General features: G+C 41.9%; 1 protein-coding gene across 1 annotated transcript; it reads right to left on the bottom strand.

Annotated features, from left to right (window-relative positions):
- Positions 1–13,559: 13,559 nt before the first annotated feature.
- Positions 13,560–17,094, bottom strand: LOC112266684 (mitochondrial import receptor subunit TOM34). The gene is made up of 8 exons (XM_024444373.1): positions 16,885–17,094; positions 16,516–16,655; positions 16,238–16,334; positions 15,228–15,380; positions 14,923–15,074; positions 14,621–14,768; positions 14,321–14,447; positions 13,560–14,235 (listed from the first exon to the last, which is right to left on the bottom strand). Exons 2-8 carry the CDS (start codon positions 16,643–16,645, stop codon positions 14,134–14,136), a joined length of 909 nt encoding a protein of 302 aa, XP_024300141.1. The 5' UTR covers positions 16,646–16,655; positions 16,885–17,094; the 3' UTR covers positions 13,560–14,133.
- Positions 17,095–23,792: the final 6,698 nt, after the last annotated feature.

Below are 23,792 nucleotides of genomic sequence, written 5' to 3'. Positions count from 1 at the left end.
AATTAGGGAACCCAATCTGGCTCACCAGAGTACTTGTACCCAAGGGTTTCCTAACAGGGCAGGTAGCTATATAAGGTCCTGCCCCTCCACAGTACAGACAACAGTTTGAACTCAGCCTACGTGAGCGTTCCCCAACTGATAATCTAGCTCTTCACAGTTGCATAGGCTCAGGAGTATCCAACTCATCCATCGTTGATGATTCTCGGGGAACCTCGGTTGTCTTCGGCTCTCCTTGGAAATACACACTTTGGGGATTTCCGGATTCCTTAGGACGAGTGCCAGCATCAGACAATCGAGTGTTCCTGAGGCCCGACCTCCACTCACACCGGCTTTCTCGTGGGCGCCCATCAAATCTAATCGAAGGGGCGATAAGGGAATCGAGGTCCAGTGTTATTTCCCGAGCTGCGAGCTCGTCCTTTAGCCCCTCCGACAGTCCATGGTGGACGGTGTCAAACAGAGCCTCCAGATTCCATGAACTCTCAGCGGCCAATGTGCAAAATCTACTGCGTAGTCTGCCACGCTATGGGAGTTCTGATGTACCTGCAGTAGTTTCCAGACATTAGTTTGATTAAATACACCCTCTTCGATCGGTCTGACGGGAATGAAGAGGGCTGGAGTTCGGAGATGAGGGAGCACTGGGAAAGGAACGGCCGGCAGGTACCAGAATCGCAGGCTCGAAGACAGAACAGGCATACTGGTCAGGCAGGCGAGTTCGGAGTCAGGACAAACCAGGAGGACTAGAACCAAAAGAGACTGGGAAAAAATAGGAGCAAGGAAAACTGCTGGCTGACTTGGCAAACAAGATGAACTGGCACAGAGAGAGAGGGAACACAGGGATATATACACCAGGGATAATAAGCGACAAGATTTGGAGTGAGGGGGTTATACTCTTCTTCTTGGAAATGTGCAGTAATCTGCAGAGGCTCCTCAGAGGAGGAAGGGGAGGACCATCCTCTAAAACATAAAAAAAGTTATCCTTTTTAGATGAAACTATACTAAATATATTCACGTCACCAAATAATTGATTAAAACTATTTTGCAATGAAGATCTACAGTAGCCTCAACGGCACTCTGTAGGGTAGCATCATGGTGTAGCCGGAGGACAGCTATCTTTCATCCTCCTCATGGTACATTGACTTCAATACAAAACCTAGGACGCTCGTGGTTCTCACCCCCTTCCACAGACTTCCACAGTAATTATGACAACTGCCGGAGGACGTCCTCCAACCTATCAGACCTCTTGTAGCATGAACTGACATGTTGTCCACCCAATCAAAGGATCAGAGAATGAATCTAGTACTGAAAGCATAAACTACAGCTAGCTTGACTCAAAGAGAGAGAAAGACAATAGTTGAACAGTTTTGAACAAATTCATTGAAGGAGAAGCAAGTTTCACTTAATGTTTCTTAGCTAGCAAATGCAGCTGGCTAGTTTAGTTACTCAAACACTTGGCTCAAACAGAGGGATGCTATATTAGCTAGCTGGCTATGATTATCCAACACAACACTGGAACTCTTCCAAGCCAAGGCTTTTGGTTTTATTAATTTATTGCCACCGGGGCCCGCCGGCGTAACTGCTTACTGACTATACAATGTAACATTACTGCATGATTGTAGCGGGTGGACTAGCGCATTAGTTCTATTTGCTATGTTGACTAGGACGTTACTTTAGCTAATATGGGGACAACGATGTAGGCTATGTTTAGAGGTTATGACATGGTTTGGTTTGGAAAGGTTTTTTCGCCTGGTCACATACAGCTGATGTGTTGTTCATTGAAAAAAAATACCTGAATTTGTCGCATAGAAACTATCGTTTGCAACTGTTGGACTAATGATTACACCCTAGATAAGCTAGATGCAGGCACGAGTATGAAAGGCTGTATTGAATGTGTCACTGTCTGTCCATGTGTGTCACGACTCCTACCGAAGGTGTCTCCCCTTCCTGTTCAGGTGGCGCTCGGCGGTCGTCATCACCGGCCTACTAGTTGCCACTGATCCCTTTTCCCCCCTTTTCTGTTTATTAGTTGCACCTGTGTTTAGTTAGGATAAATGGTTGGGCTTTATTTACCAGCCAGCCCGCCTGCTGGTTGTGCGGGATTATTTTCAGTGTACGGTTGTACACGACTGTAGGTCACCGTTGTCCGTGTGTGTGTATTTTGCTGTACTGTTTAAAGTTCTCCGTGATTGGGGCGTTTGTTGGGGTTGGCGTTGTTTCGCCGGTGTGGTGTATTAAAAGTAGTGCTACCCTGAACTCTCTGCTTCCTGCGCCTGACTTCCTCCTCCACTACACCCCGGGCATTACAATGTGTCACTGTCTGTCATCTAAAAATGTCTCTCGACCTGTGTGCACCTACATTGTAAACGTTCATTCATAGACTACAGGTACAGGGAAAATTAGAGTATCATGTAGTAGCCTAAACCTATCGATGTTACATTGAACTGGGTGAATGGAAGATGAATAACAGTCATCCAACCTGCTGTAAAATAAATAAGGCCATGCTCATGACAAAACAATTCGTCCTCCTACTGGCAGTAATATTACCTTTTGTAAAGCCTAGTAAAGACCCTTCATGTGCTGATTGTTAAACTGATGGAAAAGATGATAGTCAAAAGATTGTCATATTTCCTGGAACTAAATAAAGCACATTTTAATTTAACCTTTATTTACCTAGGCAAGTCAGTTAAGAACAAATTCTTATTTACAATGACAGCCTACCACGGCCAAACCTGGACGACGCTGGGCCAATTGTGCACCACCCTATGGGACTCCCAGTCAAGACCGGATGTGATGCAGCCTGGATTCAAATCAGTTACTGCAGTGACACCTCTTGCACTGAGATGCAGTGTCTTAGACCACTGCGCCACTCGGGAGCCCCATAGAGGTTTATTGAGTCAATGTCAAAGTGGATTCTGTACAGGTAGATCAACTTCAGTGCATTAGTAAAGGTGGGGAATGAAGTTGGAAAACTCTGGTCATGAAAGAAGTAATGGCTACTGTCCTTTTTTTTTTTTCCCCTTTTTCTTCCCAATTTCGTGGTATCCAATTGTTTTTGTAGCTACTATCTTGTCTCATTAGCCCGGCCCGCCACGCTACTGTCTTTTTTGACATTGAAAACCTTGTGACACTATGTGGAGAGAAGGCCTACCGATTAAGATGGAAAGACTTGGTATTGGTGGGAGATTATATACCTGGATTTAGGCATTCTTATTTAATCACTCTTTTCGAGTTAAAATAGGATCCATTTGATCTGAACCATATTATTAATCATAATGTTGAACAAAATAGGACTGATAGCACTGCCTTAAGGAATACCATTGTCAACTCCATAGTTGACAATGGTATTCCTTAAGGCAGTGCTATCAGTCCAATTTTGTTCAACATTATGATTAATAATGTGGTTTTGAATGTAGGTAGGAGTATTAGGGCTTCCCTGTATGCTGATGATGGAGCTATTTGGAAGAGGGGAAGGAATGTCTCTCATGTGACCAAATCTATTCAACAAGCTATAATAGATGTTGAAAGATGGTCGATTGACAGAGGTTTTAAATTGTCAGTGGCGAAGTCTTGCTCTATGTTCTTCTCGAAGAAGAAAGTTGCTGATAATATACAGTTGTTTCTGTACGGACAACAGCCCGTGGGGAGGGTTTCTAAGTACAAATATTTGGGTCTATGGTTCAATGAGCGATATATACATGGAAAGATCATGTCATAAATGTTGAAACAAAGTGTAAGAAGGTGGTGAATCTTATGCTCTCAGCCTCTGGTTATGAATGGGGTGCGACAGACATTCATTGATGGATGTTTATAGAGCTCTGATCAGAACGACAACTGATTACGGGTGTGTAGTTTATGGAACAGAGGTGAAGACTTAGGCTTCAGAGGCTGGACAGAATCCAGTATATAGTGTTATGTTTGTTCCATGTATAATGACAAACCGGGCATAGGTTTAACTACTTTTAATAAACAGATATTTCAGCTAGGAACATACTTGTGTAGCCATGCAAGGCATACTTCAACTCCACCACCCTTACATAGTTTGCTGGGTAACGTAGTCTTAATGTTATTAACACCTAATAACATAACCTAACAATAATTATGTTACGCCCTGACCGTAGAGAGCTTTTTATGTCTCTATTTTTGGTTTGGTCAGGGTGTGATTTGGGTGGGCATTCTATGTTCATGTTTCTATGTTTTCTATTTCTTTATGTTTGGCCAGGTATGGTTCTCAATCAGGGACAGCTGTCTATCGTTGTCTCTGATTGGGAATCATACTTAGGTAGCATTTTCCCCCTCCTGTGTGGGATCTTGTTCTTCGTTTGTGTGCCGTTAGTTTGCACGAGGAAGCTGGTCGGTCGTTGTTTTGGCACTTCAGTAATAAATATTATGTGGAACTCAAGTAACGCTGCGCCTTGGTCTCATCCTTCAGACGTTACACTTTAAAAGAAAACTACTGTTTCTCTGTAACATGTCAAACCTCACATTTGTTAACTCAACCTGTACAACATGGAATTTTCAATAACGCACGTATTTATCTTTTACGTCACTCACATCACTTAAGAGGCATTAAACATATTTTGAGTGTTTATTTTAATTTTACTAAATGCAGTCTCTGTCCAACAACACTCTATTGTGGCTGTCTTTGTTTTCACATAAACAAAAACATTCAGTCCAGTTGCCATTCTCAATAAGCCTTTCAGGGGCTCTGGCAGTCCTTTTTGGTCATTCTGCTGAAGTGCTTCCTGAAGCAGTTGGAGGACAGCATTTGTTGTCAGCCAGGGTGTTCTGACTGAATTGTCCATTGCTAAAGGCATTTGACGCTTCAGCAGTATCCTCCTGTCCCTTGAGTGAATGCCTGAAGCCTTAGATCCACTCTGTTTCATCTCAGTTGTGATCCATGCTCCATTTGGATCTCATAGGATCGTGGTGCAACTTCTCTCTGCACACACCCTTGCTGCATCCAGCTTCCTGTAGTGATGTCTCGGAGTCATACATGATCTCCAGGTTTCAGTTCAGGTAAGGGTCTTGCACTTTTGATTTTGTTTGTCTTTCTGTTTTTCCTTTGCGAGTTTGACTTTGTGAGCACCTCTGGGTGGTAGCAAGTCCTCATGGCGGTTCTGCTTGCTGCCTTGGCCTGTAGGTCAAACACAGTTCACATGAAGCAGTGGTCTGGTTGAACACTATGTCAACCACAACGGTGAGCTCTGCTCTGCACATCCAGTAATCCTGTATTCTCCTTGGACAGTTGTTTTTCTGTGCAGGCCATCCTATCAGTATTGTTTCTTTCAACTCTGTCATTGTTTGGTCAGCTGCAGTCTCTTTTTTGATCTGCTCCATTCTCTCAGAAGACACAGGAAGTGACGCTACAATGATGTCGACGTAGGCCTAAATCTCAGTGTTTTTCTGTGTGTCGGCGCTCTCTTTCTTGTCGACTGCTCGAGAAAGAGTGTCGTAGTTGAACAGGAACTTTCCCGTGGTGTAGATCATCTTCACATCATACTTTTGCAGTCTGATCAACATTTTCTGGATTCTCATTGGACAATCATTCGGTGGCTTAGATATGATTGACACCAATGGTTTGTGGTCGGTTTCTACTTCAAAAGCTTGTCCGTATATGTATTGGTAAAACCTTTCGCGCGTGTATGTGCTCTTTTTGTGCATACCTTGTCTCTGCGCCTGTCAAGGCTCTGGACGCATAAGGGACAGGTTGCCATGTGTCGTCATGCTGTTGCAGAAGAACTGCTCCCAGGCCAAACTGTGACGCGTCTGCAGAAATCCTTGTGCTTTTCTCTGGATCATAGAACCTGAGCACTGGCTCTTCTGTGATTGTCTTCTTCAGGTTTTTGAAGCAGTTTTCCTGTTCGTGGGACCATTCCCATTCATTTTTCTGTTCCAGAAGACATCTGAGTGGAGCGGACTGTGCTGACAGTTGAGGCATGAACTTTGCAAGGTAGGTGATCATGCCCATGAAAGCGTCTCACGTCGTCCTTCTTCTTCGGGCACTCCATGTTTTTGATAACTGATGTTTTCCTTGGGTCTGGTTTGACACCGTCCTCTGAAAGTACATCTCCCACGAAGCGAAGTGTTTTTACACCAAACTCGCATTTGTCTTTGCTTAATTTCAGGTTGACTTTCCGTGTCAGGTCCAGCACTTGTCTCACTCTCGCGTCGTGTTCTTCTTTTGTGGACCCCCAGACGATGATGTCATCCATCATGGTCTCCACTCCTGGAATGTGCTCAAAGATCATGTGGATTGTTTTGTGGTAGACCTCTGGCACTGAGCGAATCCCATATGGTAGACACAGAAATCTGTACCTGCCCTCAGGTGTGTGGAATGTGCATAGCCTTGAGCTTGCGTCATCTAGCTTTATTTGCCAGAATCCTGATGAGGCATCAAGCTTACTGAACCACCTTGCTCCAGCAAACTGCAGCATTATCTCTTCTCTGGTTGGCAACTTCAAATGGTCTTGCTTGATAGCTTTGTTGAGATCTCTCGAGTCTAGACATATCCCGAGATCGCCATTCTTTTTCAACACAATAACCAGTGAGCTTACCCAATCTGTAAGTTCATCCATTTTTGTGATGACGCCCAACTTTTCCATGCATCCGAGTTCCCCCTTGAGCTTTTTCCTCAGTGCAAATAGAATTTTTCTGCATGCATGCACAACTGGACTAATTTTGTCATCAGTATATATTTTGTGCTCTTCAGGTAAACATCCGAGACCCTCAAACACGTCCTCATACTCATTCAGTAGGCATTCTTGGTCATTTTTAGTCTGTGATGTCACTACATACACTCTTCACCAAATTGAGCTTTTCACATGCACTTATTCCTAGGATAGGCTGATCAACAGCTGTGCTTTGAACTGTTTGCCTTTGGTTTGGTTTGGTATGGTTACTATGCAGTTTCCTTTGAGTGGTACGTTCTCCCCAGTATAACCAGTAACATTGATTTTCACCGGGTGTATTTTGCTCTTCACTTTCAGTGTTTCTGGTCATCCAGCGACAACAGGTTTACCTGAGGTCCAGTATCGAGCTTGACTGGTATTATAGTTTAATTCACAGTCAATGGCACAATCCATTCAGCTTGAACTGCATTGCATATTTACACAGAATCAACAAAGAACTCTTCAGTCTCCTCTTTGACTGTGTGAATCTTTTTCTTTGTAGCCTCAGCTTTGCAGCATTTTGAGAAATTATTCATTTCCCCACAGTTGTTACACTATTTTCCATATGCAGGGCAATTTCTTGGCTTGTGGATAACTCCACAATTTCCATTTAATGTTTTTATTTTTGTCTTTTGCTTGGTTTTGTAAAGCCTTGTGTGGGTTCCTCCTCTCTTTTTATTGCACTGATGTCTCATCCTTGCGCAGCTCTTTAGCTTGTGCACTGGTGGTTTCAGCTGGTCGATACATATTCCAAAGTTCCAAAGTTAAATCTAGCTCACGCAGCAATCTCTCCTTGAGTCCATTACCAAGTATGCCACAGACTATCCTGTCTTTCTCTAGTGAGCCTTTCAGATTTTCTAATTGACATGTTTTGCTCAGTGTGTTCAGCTCAGCCAAGTACTGGTCAAAACGGACTCCCTGTTTCTCATCATGAGAGAAACTTGTACCTCTCAAACGTGATTTTCTGGCTTGGTATTAAGTACTCCTAAAATGTAGCCATGAGTACAGTCAATGTCAAGTTTGCCTCATCTAGCTGAAAACTATTGTAAATGTCCAATGCATCCTCTTTCAATTTGTCATCATCTCCCCCTGCTCCACTAGCTGCTGGTAGATATTGAATCTCTGCCTCTTAAACGTTTCCAATTGTCAGATTGGCTGTTAACTGCATAGGAGTAGGAGGACTAAGCCTATCCATGACGGGAAACACTCAGAGAACAGGTACAGTTTCAATTTGTCTTACTTCGGTAAGTTGCTCATCAACTTGCTTGTCAACAGATTCCCATGCAGCAGCCCCGTTCTCACTGCTGTCACTCTCGCTACTGCGGCTCGTTGGCATCGCTCTTGCTAGCTAGCATCTTCGACTACTCACGTCACTTCACTTGTGACAGAATGTTCCATTTCCGTCGTGGAAATTTGCAGAGTTAATCCTTTCTTTTTTCTCTCTCTTCATAGTGACTACCAGTCTGACACCATGTTATGTTTGTTCCTTGTATAATTACAAACCAGGGCAAAGGTTTAACTACTTTTAATATTTGAATTTGTATTTATTAGGTATCCCCATTAGCTGCTGATAAAATAGTGAACTATGTTTGTACTGAATGAGCTAAAGATAAAACAGCATATCATTTAACATCCCTACATCACCACATATCCACAGCACAAAATGTTCAATACCACCATACAACAATATCACAATGTGTGCATATGCATGTGTTTGTACCTTTGTGTGTGTCTCTTCACAGTCCCCGTTGTTCCATAAGTTGTATTTTTACCAGCTTTTTCAATCTCATTATACTGCTTGCATCAGTTACCTGATGTGGAATAGAGTTCCATGTAGTCATGGCTCTATGTAGTACTGTGCGCCTCCCATAGTCTGTTCTGGGGACTGTGAAGAGACCTGTGGTGACATGTCTTGTTGGGTATGCATGGGTGCCCGAGCTGTGTGCTAGTATTTTAAACAGACAGCTCGATACATTCAGCTCGTCAACACCTCAACACCAAAACAAGTAATGATGAAGTCAATCTTAGTTCCGCTTTGAGCCAGGAGAGATTGACATGCATGTCATTAATGTTAGCTCTCGGTGTACATTTAAGGGCCAGCCGTGCTGCCCTGTTCTGAGCAAACTGCAATTTTCCAAAGTCCCTCTTTGTGCCACCTGACCACACTACTGAACAGTAGTTCAGGTGCAAGAAAACTAGGACCTGGAGGACCTGCCTTGTTGATAGTGTTGTTAAGAAGGCAGATACTTCAGATACTTCAGCTAGCAATATACTTGTGTAGCCATGCAAGGCATATTTCAACTCCCCCCACCCTCACATAGCTTGTTGATTGAACCTTGGTAGAGAAAAGGAAAGATTGGTCAGAAGTCAGTGATATATCAAATCAAATCAAATTGTATTTGTCACATACACATGGTTAGCAGATGTTAGTGCGAGTGTAGCGAAATGCTTGCGCTTCTAGTTCCGACAATGCAGTAATAACCAACAACAGACTGGGATAGGGATTGATTGAATATGTCCATAAACACACCAGCCAGCTGGTCTGCGCATGCTCTGAGGGCACGGCTGGGGATGCCGTCAGGGCCTGCAGCCTTGCGAGGGTTGACACGTTTAAATGTTTTCCTCACGTCGGCTGCAGTGAAGGAGAGTCTGCATGTTTTAGTTGCGGGCAGTGTCAGTGCCACTGTATTGTCCTCAAAGCGGGCAAAAAAGTTATTTAGTCTGCCTGGGAGCAAGACATCCTGGTCCGTGACGGTGCTGGTTTTCTTTTTGTAATCCGTGATTGACTGTAGACCCTGCCACACACCTCTTGTGTCTGAGCCGTTGAATTGAGATTCTACTTTGTCTCTATACTGACGCTTAGCTTGTTTGATTGCCTTGCGGAGGGAATAGTTACACTGTTTGTATTCGGTCATGTTTCCAGTCACCTTGCCCTGATTAAAAGCAGTGGTTCGCGCTTTCAGTTTCACGCGAATGCTGCCATCAATCCACGGTTTCTGGTTTGGGAATGTTTTAATCGTTGCTATGGGAACGACATCTTCAACGCACGTTCTAATGAACTCGCACACTGAATCAGCGTATTCGTCAATGTTGTCGTCTGACGCAATACGGAACATATCCCAGTCCACGTGATGGAAGCAGTCTTGGAGTGTGGAATCAGATTGGTCGGACCAGCGTTGAACAGATCTCAGCGCGGGAGCTTCTTGTTTTAGTTTCTGTCTGTAGGCAGGGATCAACAAAATGGAGTCGTGGTCAGCTTTTCCGAAAGGAGGGCGGGGCAGGGCCTTATATGCGTCGCGGAAGTTGGAATAGCAATGATCCAAGGTTTTTCCAGCCCTGGTTGCGCAATCGATATGCTGATAAAATTTAGGGAGTCTTGTTTTCAGATTAGCCTTGTTAAAATCCTCAGCTACAATGAATGCAGCCTCCGGATATATGGATTCCAGTTTGCAAAGAGTCAAATAAAGTTCGTTCAGAGCCATCGATGTGTCTGCTTGGGGGGGGAATATATACGGCTGTGATTATAATCGAAGAGAATTCCCTTGGTAGATAATGCGGTCTACATTTGATTGTGAGGAATTCTAAATCAGGTGAACAGAAGGACTTGAGTTCCTGTATGTTGTTGTGGCCACACCACGTCACGTTAACCATAAAGCATACGCCCCCGCCCCTCTTCTTACCAGAAAGATGTTTGTTTCTGTCGGCGCGATGCGTGGAGAAACCAGCTGGCTGCACCGTCTCCGATAGCGTCTCTCCAGTGAGCGATGTTTCCGTGAAGCAAAGAACATTACAGTCTCTGATGTCCCTCTGGAATGCTACCCTTGCTCGGATTTCATCAACCTTGTTGTCAAGAGACTGGACATTGGCGAGGAGAATGCTAGGGAGTGGTGCACGATGTGCCCGTCTCCGGAGTCTGACCAGAAGACTGCTTCGTTTTCCCCTTTTTCGAAGTAGTTTTTTGGGGTTGCCGGCTGGGATCCATTCCGTTGTCCTGGGTGAAAGGCAGAACACAGGATCCGCTTCGCGAAAGTCATATTCTTGGTCGTACTGATGGTGAGTTGACGCTGCTCTTCTGTTCAGTAGTTCTTCTCGACTGTATGTAATGAAACCTAAGATGACCTGGGGTACCAATGTAAGAAATAACACGTAAAAAAACTAAAAACTGCATAGTTTCCTAGGAACGCGAAGCGAGGCGGCCATCTCTGTCGGCGCCGGAAGTATATTGAAATTGGTTGATAATTGCATTGATAGAAGTTATGTATTTTTAGCGATTTTCAAAGATTAATCTAAGGATACAAATAGTGGACGCACAGGAGCAGGTGTGAAATGCATTTCAATTAACAGGTGTGCCTTGTTAATTCGTGGAATTTCTTTTCTTCTTAATGCGTTTGAGCCAATCAGTTGTGTTGTGACAAGGTATGGGTGGTACACAGAAGATATCCCTATTCGGTGAAATACCAAGTCCTTATTATGACAAGAACAGCTCAAATAAGCAAAGAGAAACGTCAATCCATCATTACTTAAAGACATGAAGGTCAGTCAATCCAGAACATTTCAAGAACTTTGTACAGTCGCAAAAACCATCAAGCGCTATGATGAAACTGTCTCTCATGAGGACCGCCACAGGAAAGGAAGACCCAGAGTTACCTCTGCTGCAGAGGATAAGTTCATTAGAGTTAACTGCACCTCAGATTGCAGCCCAAATACATGCTTCACAGAGTTCAAGTAACAGACACATCTCAACATCAATTGTTCAGATGAGACTGCGTGAATCAGGCCTAGTCGAATTACTGCAAAGAAACCACTACTAAAGGACACAAATAAGAAATGTAATACTTGTGCACAATTTTTACTTAAAATATCAAAAGGTCCCAAAAGGCACTCAATTTGTGGAACAACACATATATTCCTTCCATGTAGTGTTTGCTTGCCACCTGCTTCTGCTTGCTCTTTAGGCTGGTTTTATGGCACTAGGCTGGGTTATTGTTTTTGTCTAGGGTACAGCTGTCAAATTTGACTTTTGGTAGCAGGTTTAGGAGAACTTACACAGCAGGTTAGGATAATTAGGTTCAGGTTAGGAAAAGTGTTAGCTAAAATAAAAAACTTTTTAAATCAATTTTACAAACGCTGTATCATTTCTAGACATAACCCTGGGTTATTGTCATGGTGTAAAGTACTTCAACCAATGTCAAAAAGGACTTACATACATTTCCTTGACTGATAGGCCTACTAACAGCAGTGTTGTTCAAGTGATTGGCACCAGATCCCTGAGTGGCCTCATGAGCAGTGGAGAAAGTAATTGAGAGAAAGTATGACAGCTGGGTGGTATTCATTACGCATATTCTGTTGCAAAACGTTTCTTAAGCGGAAGCGAACGGAATGGGGAGGGACCTACTTAGAATTTCTCCAATAGAAACTCTCGTTTTAACTGTTTAATTTCAAGGACAAACTGTTCTGTGTTTTTCTGTTAAGGATTTTAGCTACATGTCTGCTGGTGAGAGTAACACTGGATGGGTTACTGGTCATCCAGCCTAATCTTCAAATAGAAACGAGGCAAGCCCCTGTCCAATGAAAGGCAGAACCGGAAAGGAAATCTAACACCATACAAGAGCCGACTTGAGCAAGTACATGTTCTTGTGATAGCCTGCGCCTCCTTTCCCAGAACAGAAGTGAACTTGCTTCTGAAAAGAGGCTGGTGGTTGGTTAGATTAGCGTCATGAATGCAACATTAGTGTCCCAGCAGCAACACTATCACTTCCGGTTTTTCGATTTTGCCTTCAAAATAAGTCTGCAGTAAAACACTCTTTCTATGATACAGTACGAAATCACTAATTTTTTGCAGCTTTGCATAACGCATTATGTGAAAAGAATGTTAAAAAAACACTTTCTAAACTAAAGCGAATTACTACTTTATATAAGATACATAATATTATAAGGTGGAGCACACTGAGAAATTGTTGGAGCTTAAGTAAATGAATGTAAAGAACATAATATTCTACAGACCCAATTTATCTATATATGGTGTTATGTCTTGGATGACAGGAGTCTAAATACCCAGCAGGCCTTTCTACTCCACCCATTCCATTGGTCCCAATGCAATACACTGTGGGTCTATCAATTACATATTGGATAGATTCAATGGTTGTAAAAGATGGGGAACGGTCTGTCTGTGATAAAGAGATGCTCTGCTTTTTTGACACCACACTCCAAAAACCAAGATCTGCAGGCTCTAGTTTTGTCTAATCTTGATTATTGTCCAGTCGTGTGGTCCAGTGCTGCAAGGAAAGACCTAGTTCAGCTGCAGCTGGCCCAGAACAGAGCGGCACGTTTTGCTCTTCATTGTAAATCAGAGGGCAAATATAAATACTATGCATGCCAGTCTCTCTTGTATTTATATCAGCCCTCTGATTTACAATGAAGAGCAAAATGTGCAGCTTGAGGAGAGACTGACTGCATCACTTCTTTTTATAAGAAACATGTTTGTGTTGGAAATCCCAAATTGTCAATTTACACACAGCTCTGATACACTTACCCTACCAGACATGCCACCAGGGGCCTTTTCAGTCCCCAAATCCAGAACAAATTCAAGAAAGCATACAGTATTATATAGAGCCCTTATTGCATGGAACTTCCATCTCCATATTGCACAAATAAACAGCAAACCTGGTTTCAAAAAAACAAATAAAGCAACACCTCACCCCTACTTGACCTAGATAGTGTGTATTCATTGATATGTAGGCTACGTGTGCCTTTTTTTTTTAAATGTAGAGTTCTGTCCTTGTCTATTTTGCACTTTCAGCAGTATTATGTCATGTTTTGTGTGGACCCCAGGAAGAGTAGCTGCTGCTTTTGCAACAGTTAATGGGGATCCTAATAAAATACCAAACCAATATGTAATTTTGTTATTTGGGTGAATTATCCCTTTAATTACAACAGTCATTTTATTGATCACGACATGACTAACATAAATGAAACGTTTATCGAACAATCGGTTATTATACTATTGGAAATACAGTACAGATGCATAGTCCTTGTTATTCAACAATTGTTGAATGCTATATTTCCAGTTTCATGCAGTGATTGCATGATGTACATGAAGGCTAAATATGCAATGCATTCACTGTGCTTCCTCTTTAGTAGTCACAGCAATACTCCAACTTGAGTGAGTTTAACAGATAATTTTTTACAACCAAATCTTTAAAAAATGGTCATGTTACAGAAGGGTCCAGACACCTTTTTTCTGATTTCACTTCTTTTAGAGAAACACTTTCCCCAAAGAGCAAATCAATTCCACATCAAAAATAGAGATTTGGTTGTAAAAAATAAAAAAAATAAAAACTTATACTTTAAGTTAGAGGCCAGGAAATAGATAGGAAAAACTGCTTCTGTGAGTGAACACAGGCACTTCAGGCATGTACACCAGGTCAGCATAGGGTCCTTCACATCCACAGGCATCCGAATCACAAGCTCACTTTTTATTTTGCACTTTCAGCAATAAATTCTGTGCGGCTGTGTTCTTTGGCTCAACTTTCAGCAAGCTGTTTAGATCTTCCACGCAAGCTTTGTAGTCCTGAAGGGCAAAATTAACACAAATCAAACAAATTGCTAAAACAGGTACATACAATGCAATTCTTGTTCATCGGAAAGTCTCTCACTTTCAGCTCCTTGTGTGCTTGAGCTTGTCTGTACAGTGCCTTGATATTAGCGGGGTCGAGCTGCAGGGCCTCTCCACAATCTCGCACTGCCTCCTTGTACATCTTTACAGAGAGGTAGCAGAGTGCCCTATTCAGTACAAAGGTACAAATTAGTCCCAACATAGGAATTATGCACATTCCAAGTCTGACAGGAGCTGGACAATTTCACAAAATTATATGACAATGCAGAGATGGGAATACAACTCCCGTACAAGGTTTCTATGGTAATTTGTCTACATACCAGACAGACATGAGCCTCACCTATTTGTGTAGGTTGTGATTTCTGAGGGATTGTGTTTGAGGCTCTGAGTGTATTTCTCTATGGCTTTCTTGTACTCTGCTTTTTTCACCAGTGCATTGCCTTCCTCTTTCAGGTATAGGGCTTTTTTTATGACATCCTCTCCTGGGACTGGGGAAAAAAATTGATATCTTATTTCTGGGACTACTATTTCTGTACACTTATGTATATATCTGTTACAGGTTGTGCAAAGAAGATTATTAACAGTTTTCTGTTTCTATTCATATTTGGACAGCAAAACCAGACAATCATATGAAAGACAAACCGGATTTATATTTTTCTCTGGTGCCATTGTGTTGTGTCGTTTGGCATGTTGCCTGAGAAAAGTTCTCTTTGACGGCCATTGGAACAATGGGAATGGGTGGAAGCTTCTCTCGCCAGGAGTGTCCATCCACCTCTGTCAGACACTTTGTCATTCTGGAAGGAAAAGGGGTTATCCAGTTGTACAAAATTCCACCATCTTGATTATGTCCCCTATGCATGACATCGAGAAGTTTTCAGAAGTTAAAGGACTTGAAGGCTTTTAGTGAACAAAAATAAGTTCAAATGGATATGTGCAACATGTTATACCTGTTGGTACCATCTTGGGCTGCAGGTATGTGACAGTCTATCTGTAAGGCCGTCTTGTAGTCCACGTAGGCTAATCTGTATCTCTCAAGGGCTTCATACGCTGCACCCCGGCGAAGGAGAGGCTTAATGCCAAACGGAACCAAGTCAAGAGAGCTAGAATATAAAAAGAGTTTTAGGTACGAGTGTTGCTGCAGTAGTAAGTACAAAAAATACAGAACCTATTCAACAGCAAACAAAGTAATGAGCTACTAAAGTATTGGGAAAAGATGCTGTTGATATGTTTTAGTTAAGAGTGTTACTTCAACAGTATGAACCACCTGTAGCCCTTGATCATGACTCAATTCCATTACATTACACATAAAAATCATTGGACAAAGGCGTCTTCTGTAGGGCGGAGTTTTGTTAAGAGCCACGACGCTTGGTCTTAACATTAACACGCATTGCTTGCAGTACGGTTTTGGAAGAATATGTACCTTAGCTTTCATATTGGCGAGAAATCATTTTCAAAAAACAAAAGGTTAAATTGATACACACTTTTATAGGGTTAGGCTTCCCACGGCCATATTTCCATGTCACAGCTCTTGTTTAAAGAAAACAGATGGAAAACAGAGTGGACTACCTGTGATAATTAGCTATCTGCATCTCTGAACACCTGTGTGTAAACAGAAGACAGACACCACAAACGTGTTGTCACTGAAAAATACTGTCAGCTGCAACTGTTAAAACCGGTTAAAAGTGTACTGTATTTTGCATTTGTGAAATTATTTTGAGTTGAGGGATTTACGTTTCTAGAACCATACCGCAGTAGAGAATCGATTCACGTTTTGATGGAGTATTTGGCTGTTTAGGCTTCCAGGAGCCAATTCACCCTTTAAACAAAACATGTAAGGTCTAAGGAGTAACATCGTGCACCTTTAGTCCAATATTGGACTAGAACTACCTATAGAGCAGAAGATCTAGGTCTGCGTGGCCTACCACAAAACATCATGTCTACAATGTAGGCTACTTACACTGTGCAGTCCTTCACACACTCCGCACAATTTCCATCCTTCAGATAACTGGCTGCACGGTTAGAATACAGGATACTAAGATCCTCTGAATTCTTTCCTGTAAATTAATTTACAGTGGTAACAATCTATCAGAACATGGAAAGCTTGTACTGGTTTCAGAAAACGTGTCTTAATTTATGCACAATATTTTTTTTTAAACACACGTAGGTAGATCAGAGAAAACACTAGATTCTAATCTAGAACATTGAGCCGATTATTCTGACTGGTTAGCTGCCTACCTGATTTCTCCACATCTTTGATCGCCTGGCTGTAAAGACAGGCAGCCTCCCCATATTGTCCAGTTTTAAAGCATTCGTTGCCTGCTTTTTTCAACTCTGTCCAAGACTGGGAACGACGCTTATGTGGCATATTTGATTTGCTGTAACAAGGCAGTCACAAGAAAGGTTATTAGCTAGCTAACGTTAGCTTGCTAGCTAGCCAACTTTTACAAACCAAAACAACTTATTATCCATTGTAAACTGAGCCAGCCGGCTAGTTAGCTACATACTTACCTTGAATAATGAATATAATTGTATAAATATATGTCTGGCTAGCTAGTTAATTCCTTAGAAGTGGTTAGCCAGCAGCTAGCCTATGTGTCGACTTACCAATTAGTGAATGTAATGTTGATAGCAGGGCAAACTGTTGGTTGTGTAGCTATCTATACTCTCATGTACTGTACTCGTCCGCAAATCGTCTAACTAACAAATAACGTAGGACGTAAAACCAAGATCTTAAACAATCTAGTTAGATGCGTAAAATTTGTCTTCCCTACACGCTAACCAACATCAGTGTGTCTTCAGCAACAATAAAGTACTTCCGGGTCACATCATTTTGAAACATTCGAAATAAAAGCCCTCCACTTAATAGTAGGAACTTGTCAATTACCTGTATTATTCATGATCTATGAAAAAATAATTGTCTAAACATTAACAATGATTCATATTTGTTTCTATTTAAGTGACATTTGCATAAAATGTGGGTTTTAATACATGTTCCAAGGTCAAATAAATGGCCACAGTGCGAATAATTGTATATGGAATACATATTGGCTTATAGAGCAAAAACTATTATGGGTGCCACGGTAAAAGTATTGTAGGGAATACTCAGTGCGGTCTGTAGAATGTATATATGGTGTCTCTTCATGGAACTTTGAATAATACAGAGTGCACCCATAATGGAATGGCGCTGTAGGGGCTGGCTGCCGTTTTACATGCTCCTAACCAACTGTGTTATTTTGTTCATTTTTTCTCGTTTTTTGATACTTATTTTTTAAACTTATTTTGTAAATAATGTTGTTGCTACCGTCTCTTATGACCGAAAATCTATTCTGGACATCAGAACTGCGATTACTCACCTCGAACTAGACAAAGATTTTTTCTTTAATGAATCCAACGCAAAGTATACACGGCTTTCTCAGGTATATGGGACCAAATCCCCGTCATTTGCGTGAAGAAAAGATGTAGAAAAAGGTAGGTCGGGCTGCCTTCTGAGAATTTGTAGACGAGTGAGTAAACCCTCTCTACCATCAGTCCTATTAGCCAACGTGCAATCATTGGATAACAAAATGGATGAGCTCCGATCAAGGACATCCTACCAACGGTACATTAATATCCTATGTTTCACAGAGTCGTGGCTGAACGACGACATGGATAACATAGAGCTGGCGGGATTTTCGGGTCCATCGGCAAGATAGAACAGCTGCCTCCGGTAAGTCAAGGGGTGGCGATCTGTGTCTATTTGTAAACAACAGCTGGTGCACAAAATCAAATATTAAGGAAGTCTCAAGATTTTGCTCGCTTGAGGTAGAGTATCTCGTGATAAGCTGTTGACCACACTATTTACCAAGAGAGTTTTCATCTATATTTTTCGTGGCTGTCTATTTCCCACCACAACCCGATACTGGCACTAAGACAAGCTGTATAGGGCCATCAGCAAACAGGAAAATGTTCATCCAGAGGCGACGCTGGGGACTTTGATGCAGGGAAACTTAAATCCGTTTTACCTAATTTCTACCAGCATGTTACATTTTTAACTGTTAACAATACTCTTTCTAGCAATCAATCTGGCTTCAGACCTAAACACAGTACCATTACGGCCACTGTACGTGTTGTAAATGATATCACTAATGCCCTAGATAATAGAAAGTACTACGACGCCTTGTAGATTTGTCTAAAGCTTTTGACACTGTAGACCATGCGATACTTTTGCGTAAGCTGTCGTTAATAGGACTGGGATCGGATGCCTGTCGTTGGTTTCATGACTATCTAAAGGATAGAAGTCAGGCTGTTAGAGTCAACGGCATCCCGTCAGAGCCATTGGAGTTGGTTAAAGGGGTCCCACAAGGTTCTATACTTGGTCCATTACTGTTCACTCTCTACATAAACAATATCGGTGATGAGATAAGAAAGTGTAAAATGTACTTATATGCTGATAACACTATCATGTACTCTATCGCTTAAACGGCTGACCAAGCATCATCACAATTGGAGACAGATGTTAAGATATTACAAGGTTCTTTTATACAGCTGAAACTTGTTTTAAAATGCAAAGAAAACACATTTTATGATTTTTAATAGGTTCAAAAAGTTGTTTGAAAATACAGTTGCACTTACGTGCTTAGATGGCTCTCGAATTAATCAGGTCTCTGCATATAAATACTTAGGGATATGGTTGGATGATAAAACTGTCTTTTAAAATGCATATTGACAAACTTTGTAAACAGCTAAAAATCAAGCTAGGCTTCCTCTATAGAAACAAGACATGTTTGTCCTCTACAAATAGAAGACAAATTGTGCAAGCTACTTTTATGTCTGTTAGATTATAGATTATGGGGATATTATCTACATGCATGCTACGGCATCCACACTTAAATCGCTGGATTCTACTTATCATTGTGCATTTAGGTTTATTACCGGTGCTAGCTACAGAACTCACCACTGTGTTTTATATCAAAATGTGGTTGGACTTCGCTGTCCATGAGACGAGAACATATAAAGCACTTCTGAATGAACTACCTTCTTATTTATCATCACTCATCAACATTATAATTATAATTCATAAAACTAGGTCTGAAGCATGGATTACACTTGAGGCCCATGCTATTTCCACATACTTGTGTATGGCTGCCTTTTCCTGTTTCACTCCTTGCCTATGGAATAGCCTGCAGACTAAACGTAAACCTGAGACTCTTGTCCCCTCTTGTTTGGAGGATTTCTTTTCTTTTATTGCTTGCTTCGGGTAATGCAAGTTCTTGTGCTGTTAGGGGAATAACCTGTGGGTAAATGTAACAATCTGCTGCTGTATTTTTTTGTGTAATCATTGTATGTGTATGTGTAAACATGTATACCAGGGACCCAGCTGTAAAATAGACCTTGGTCTCAGTCTGTGTTCCTTGTTGAAATAAAGGTATAATAATAATAAAAATGTGCAACCAGAGGAAAAAAAGCTCTAGCCCACCTTTACTCCACACACAAAGCTCTCCCTCGCCCTCCATTTGGCAAATCTGACCATAACTCTATCCTCCTTATTCCTGCTTACAAGCAAAAACTAAAGCAGGAAGTACCAGTGACTCATTCAAGGTCAGAGGGCGCATATCAAAGGACGCAGATGTCAGAGGACGCAGATGCTAAGCTACAGGACTGTTTTGCTATCACAGACTGGAATATGTTCCGGGATTCTTCCGATGGCTTTTATCACTAAGTGCATCGATGACGTCGTCCCCACAGTGACCGTACGTACATACCCCAACCAGAAGCGATGGATTACAGGCAACATCCGCACTGAGCTAAAGAGTAAAGCTGCCGCTTTCAAGGAGCAGGACTTTAACCCGGATGCTTATAAGAAATCCCGCTATGTCCTACTGACGAACCAACAAACAAGCAAAGCGTTAACTTCTTGGTGACAGGGGGGCAGTATTGAGTAGCTTGGAGGAATAAGGTGCCCAGAGTAAACTGCCTGCTACTCTGTCCCAGATGCTAATATATGCATATTATTAGTAGTATTGGACAGAACACTCTGAAGTTTCTAAAACTGTTTGAATGATGTCTGTGAGTATAACAGAACTCATATGGCAGGCGAAAACCTGAGAAAAATCCAACCAGGAAGTGGGAAATCTGAGGTTTGTAGTTTTTCAACTCTTTGCCATTCCAATACACAGTGTAAATGGGGTCATATTGCACTTCCTAAGGCTTCCACTAGATATCAACAGTCTTTAGAACTTTGTTTGAGGCTTCTACTGTGAAGGGGGAGAGAATGAGAGGGGATTGAGCCAGGTGTCTGGCAGAGTGCCACAGGCTCGCGACTCGCGGTCACGAGAGAGTTAGCTCTCGTTCCATTGCTTTTCTACAGACATAGGAATTCTCCGGTTGGAACATTATTGAAGATTTATGATAAAAACATCCTAAAGATTGATTCTATACTTAGTTTGACATGTTTCTACGACCAGTAATATAACTCTTTGAACTTTTTGTCAAACGTTCGGCTGGAACTGCACGCGCGTTTGGATTTGTTTACCAAAAGTCCTAACAAAATAAGCTATTTGGACATAAATTATGAACTTTATCGAACAAATCAAACATTTATTGTGGAACTGGGATTCCTGGGAGTGCATTTCTGATGAAGATCATCAAAGGTAAGTTAATATTTATCATGTTATTTCTGACTAAAGTTGACTACACAACATGGCAGATATCTTTTTGGCTGCTTTGTTGTCTGAACGCTGTACTCAGATTATTGCATGGTTTGCTATCAGTATCAATAATGTACCAGTGCTTCCTGATAATGTCCTCAAATGCCTTCCCTAATGGTGAGTATTGGGTGAAGCATGATGGGACATGTTCTGCTTTTCCTTTAACTTTTTGTTGAAGGCTTTCCAACTGTTAGTCCTTCAAAACGACCATTTGCATGTTTTACCCAATTGTCTTTGTAACCCCTTTCCTTAAACCGTTGTGTGAGGTCCCTGGTCTGTTTCTGATAAGAAGCATCAGAGCTGCGTATTCTTCTGATGCGACTGAATTGACTTATAGGGAGACTTTTAATAAGTGGACGTGGACGAAAGCTGCCACCTCTTAGGAGGGTATTCCTGTCTGTAGGTTCCGTATAGAGATCTGTAGAGAGAAAACTGATTTGTGGTAGGTCATAGTTAATGGTGAAATTAAGGTGTTCATTCATAGACTTTAGATAAGCATGTAATTCCAAAAGTTCTTCCTGGGTCACTGTATATATCACGAAAATGTCATCCAAATATCTCAGAATTAAGAGAATATTGGAGGGGAAAGCATTAAGGTCTGAATTCAGCACCATGTGTTTTTCAAACCTTCCTAGATATAGGAATTAGGAGCCATAGTGTTCCCCATAAGCATAAATGGGAAATTATAATATGGCCTACCAAATGTTGGATATTATAATTATTGCTAAATTAGGGGTGAAAGTAGCCTAAGCCAGTAGGCTATATGGTCCAGTACGGAGTATTCGCAAAGCAAATTATTATGGTAAAGGTAGCCTACTTTTTGAAGTGATATGTTTGACCATCAGATGAAAACATCATCACACAACACTTATAATATGCAAAGCTGAGCCTGCGCAGACAGCGAAAAACAACAGTAAACAGTATAAGACATGCCACAGTATCCAGTCTAAAATCAGCATATTCCAGGCATCTTATCCGGGTTATTGTAAACGGATATGATGTTTATATCAACTCAAAAAGAGAATACTTGATTATCCCAAATAATAACAGGATATTGGTGTGCATTTAAGCGTGGTCAATATCTCAATGGGAAGCTCATCCTCCTATTTTCGGAACTGGGAGGCATTTCCTGAGGCTATTCAATCAACTTGGATATTTGGCAAACCTTTTGTTAAGGGAAATCGTTATTTTGTTGCACCATGTATCTTCATTGTGGCCAATGGGTGCACTTGAGGATATACACTATATGACCAAAAGTATGTGGACTCCTGCTCGTTGAATATCTCATTCCAAAATACTGGGCAGTAATATGGAGGAAGTCCCCCATTTGCTGCTATAACAGCCTCCACTCTTCTGGGAAGGCTTTCCACTAGACGTTGGAACATTGCTGCGGGGACTTGCTTCCATTCAGCCACAAGAGCATTAGTGAGGTCCAGCACTGATGTTGGGCGATTAGGCCTGGCTCGAAGTCAGTGCTCCAATTCATCCCAAAGGTGTTCGATGCGGTTGAGGTCAGGGCTCTGTGCAGGCCAGTCAAGTTCTTCCATACCGATCCTGACAAACCATTTCTGTATGGACCTCGCTTTGTGCAAGGGGGCATTGTCATGCTGATACAGGAAAGGGCCTTCCCCAAACTTGCCACAAAGTTGGAAGCACAGAATCGTCTAGAAAGTCATTGCATGCTGTAGCGTTAAGATGCACTGGGGCAGGTAGTGTTCTCCTGGCATTCGCCAAATCCAGATGGAGAAGTGTGGTTCATCACCCCAGTGAACGCGTTTCCACTGCTCTAGAGTCCAATGGCGACGAGCTTTACACCACTCCAGCCGATGGCGACGAGCTTTACACCACTCCAGCCGACAGTTGGCAGGGTGATCTTAGGCTTGTGAGCGGCTGCCCGACCATGAAGCTCCTGACGAACAGTTCTTGAGCTGACGTTGCTTCCAGAGGCAGTTTGGAACTCGGTTGTGTGTTGCAACAGAGTACAGATTATTTGTACGCACTACGCGCTTCAGCACTCGGCCTACCACTTTGCAGCTGAGCCATTGATGCTCCTAGACGTTTCCACTTCACAATAACCAGCACTTACAGTTGACCAGGGCAGCTCTAGAACGGCAGAAATTTGACGAACTGACCTGTTGGAAAGGTGGCATCCTATGACGGTGCTACGTTAGAAGTCACTGAGCTCTTCAGTAAGGCCATTCTACTGCCAATGTTTGTCTATGGAGATTGCATGACTGTGGTTGATTTTATACACCTGTCACCAAAGGGTGTGGCTAAGATAGCCAAAACCACTCATTTCAAGGGGTGTTCAAATACTTTTGTATATATAGTGTAATGCCCTGATGCTTCATTTCAATTTTTATGTTGTGTGTAATAGTATATTTAAGCAATAATGCCCGAGGAGGTGTGACCGTGGTATTTCGCCCAGATGCCACAAACCCCTGAGGTGCCTTATTGCTATTATAAACTGGTTACCAACCTATTTAGAGAAGTAAAAATAAATGTTTTGTCATACCAGTGGTATACAGTCTGATATACCACAGCTTTCACCCAATCAGCATCCAAGACCCAAACTACCCGGTTTAAAATATTCAAGAGCCCTTAGTAGACAAATAAATAAAAATAGGACACCTGGGGAAAAGATTAAGCCTTCTTTCTGAGGTGGATGCATTTTTTCTGTCAAATAAGTAGCCAATGTTTTAATTGAAATAACATTAAATAACATTTTAATTGGACATTAAATTTGAGGATTTTCAACTGGTGTTTTAGGCAGGAACTCCATCAGACACAAACCAGTGGGTGTAAAAACAAAACAAGAACATTTGG

Source organism: Oncorhynchus tshawytscha, linkage group LG02, assembly GCF_018296145.1.
Source record: "Oncorhynchus tshawytscha isolate Ot180627B linkage group LG02, Otsh_v2.0, whole genome shotgun sequence".
NCBI classification, from domain to species: domain Eukaryota; kingdom Metazoa; phylum Chordata; class Actinopteri; order Salmoniformes; family Salmonidae; genus Oncorhynchus; species Oncorhynchus tshawytscha.
This window is presented reverse-complemented; position numbering and strand designations above follow the sequence as displayed.

Excerpts from the sequence above, each read along its gene's own strand:
- LOC112266684 (XM_024444373.1), bottom strand. The coding sequence starts at position 16,645 with ATGCCACATAAGCGTCGTTCCCAGTCTTGGACAGAGTTGAAAAAAGCA. Across the intron at positions 16,335-16,515 it reads CAAAGATGTGGAGAAATCAG|GAAAGAATTCAGAGGATCTT; the intron begins GTAGGCAGCTAA and ends ATTAATTTACAG. Across the intron at positions 14,769-14,922 it reads CAGAGAAAAATATAAATCCG|TCCCAGGAGAGGATGTCATA; the intron begins GTTTGTCTTTCA and ends TTTTTTCCCCAG.